Here is a 786-nt window from a genome sequence, read left to right on the forward strand (position 1 = left end):
TTACATATCTGGATAGCTTATATAAAACTTACATATCTGGATAGTTTATATACACTTACATATCTGGATAGTTTATATAAAACTTGCATATCCGGATAGTTTATATAAAACTTACATATCCGGATAGTTTATATAAAACTTACATATCTGGATAGTTTATATAAAACTTACATATCTGGATAGTTTATATAAACTTACATATCCGGATAGTTTATATAAAACTTACATACCTAGATAGTTTATATAAAACTTACATATCTAGATAGTTTATATAAAACTTACATATCTAGATAGTTCATATAAAACTTACATATGTAAAGATGGAGATGTAAGATTATCTTTTTATAATGTTCTGGAAAGGTCTCACACTTATTTTAAAAACAAACAAATATGTCGAAATAATGAAAATTTCTTCAAGGGTTGGCTTATCTGTTGATGAAAGAGGCCTACAAGGATGCCTTTATCCTGCACGACAAGTCCCGGGAAGATAAGTCCGTGGAACCTCTCCCCTCTAGTCAAGTCACGCCGGTGAAGTTATCGAACGACGTGGAGATTCCGGCTAGTTACGAGCCTCCCCGGACCGTGTTAGACACAAGGGCCATGCTTCACCGACAATGGACTGGATTTTGTCGTCACCGTCAGCCCCTGGACTTGGTCCGAAACTATTTCGGTGAAAAAATCGCCTTCTACTTTGGTTGGGTCGGGACCTTAATCACGTCGCTGTGGATGCCCGCGTTGCTTGGAATAATTGTATTTTCTGTCGGAGTTGCAAGAAAGTGAGTAACG

The 786-nt window shown here is 36.6% G+C and overlaps 1 protein-coding gene across 1 annotated transcript in view; it reads left to right on the plus strand.

The window, feature by feature from the left end:
* Window positions 1–785, plus strand: part of LOC106476708 (anoctamin-4-like) — a gene marked incomplete at its 5' end in the record, with an annotated part of 8031 nt that extends 7246 nt beyond the window's left edge. Inside the window, one exon of the mRNA XM_013937343.2 lies at window positions 419–785. Coding sequence (XP_013792797.2) covers window positions 419–780 — 362 coding nt within the window. The remainder of the gene's footprint in view (window positions 1–418) is intronic.
* Between the last annotated feature and the right edge of the window lies 1 nt (window position 786).

Source organism: Limulus polyphemus, unplaced genomic scaffold (assembly GCF_000517525.1).
Source record: "Limulus polyphemus unplaced genomic scaffold, Limulus_polyphemus-2.1.2 Scaffold11299, whole genome shotgun sequence".
NCBI lineage: Eukaryota > Metazoa > Arthropoda > Merostomata > Xiphosura > Limulidae > Limulus > Limulus polyphemus.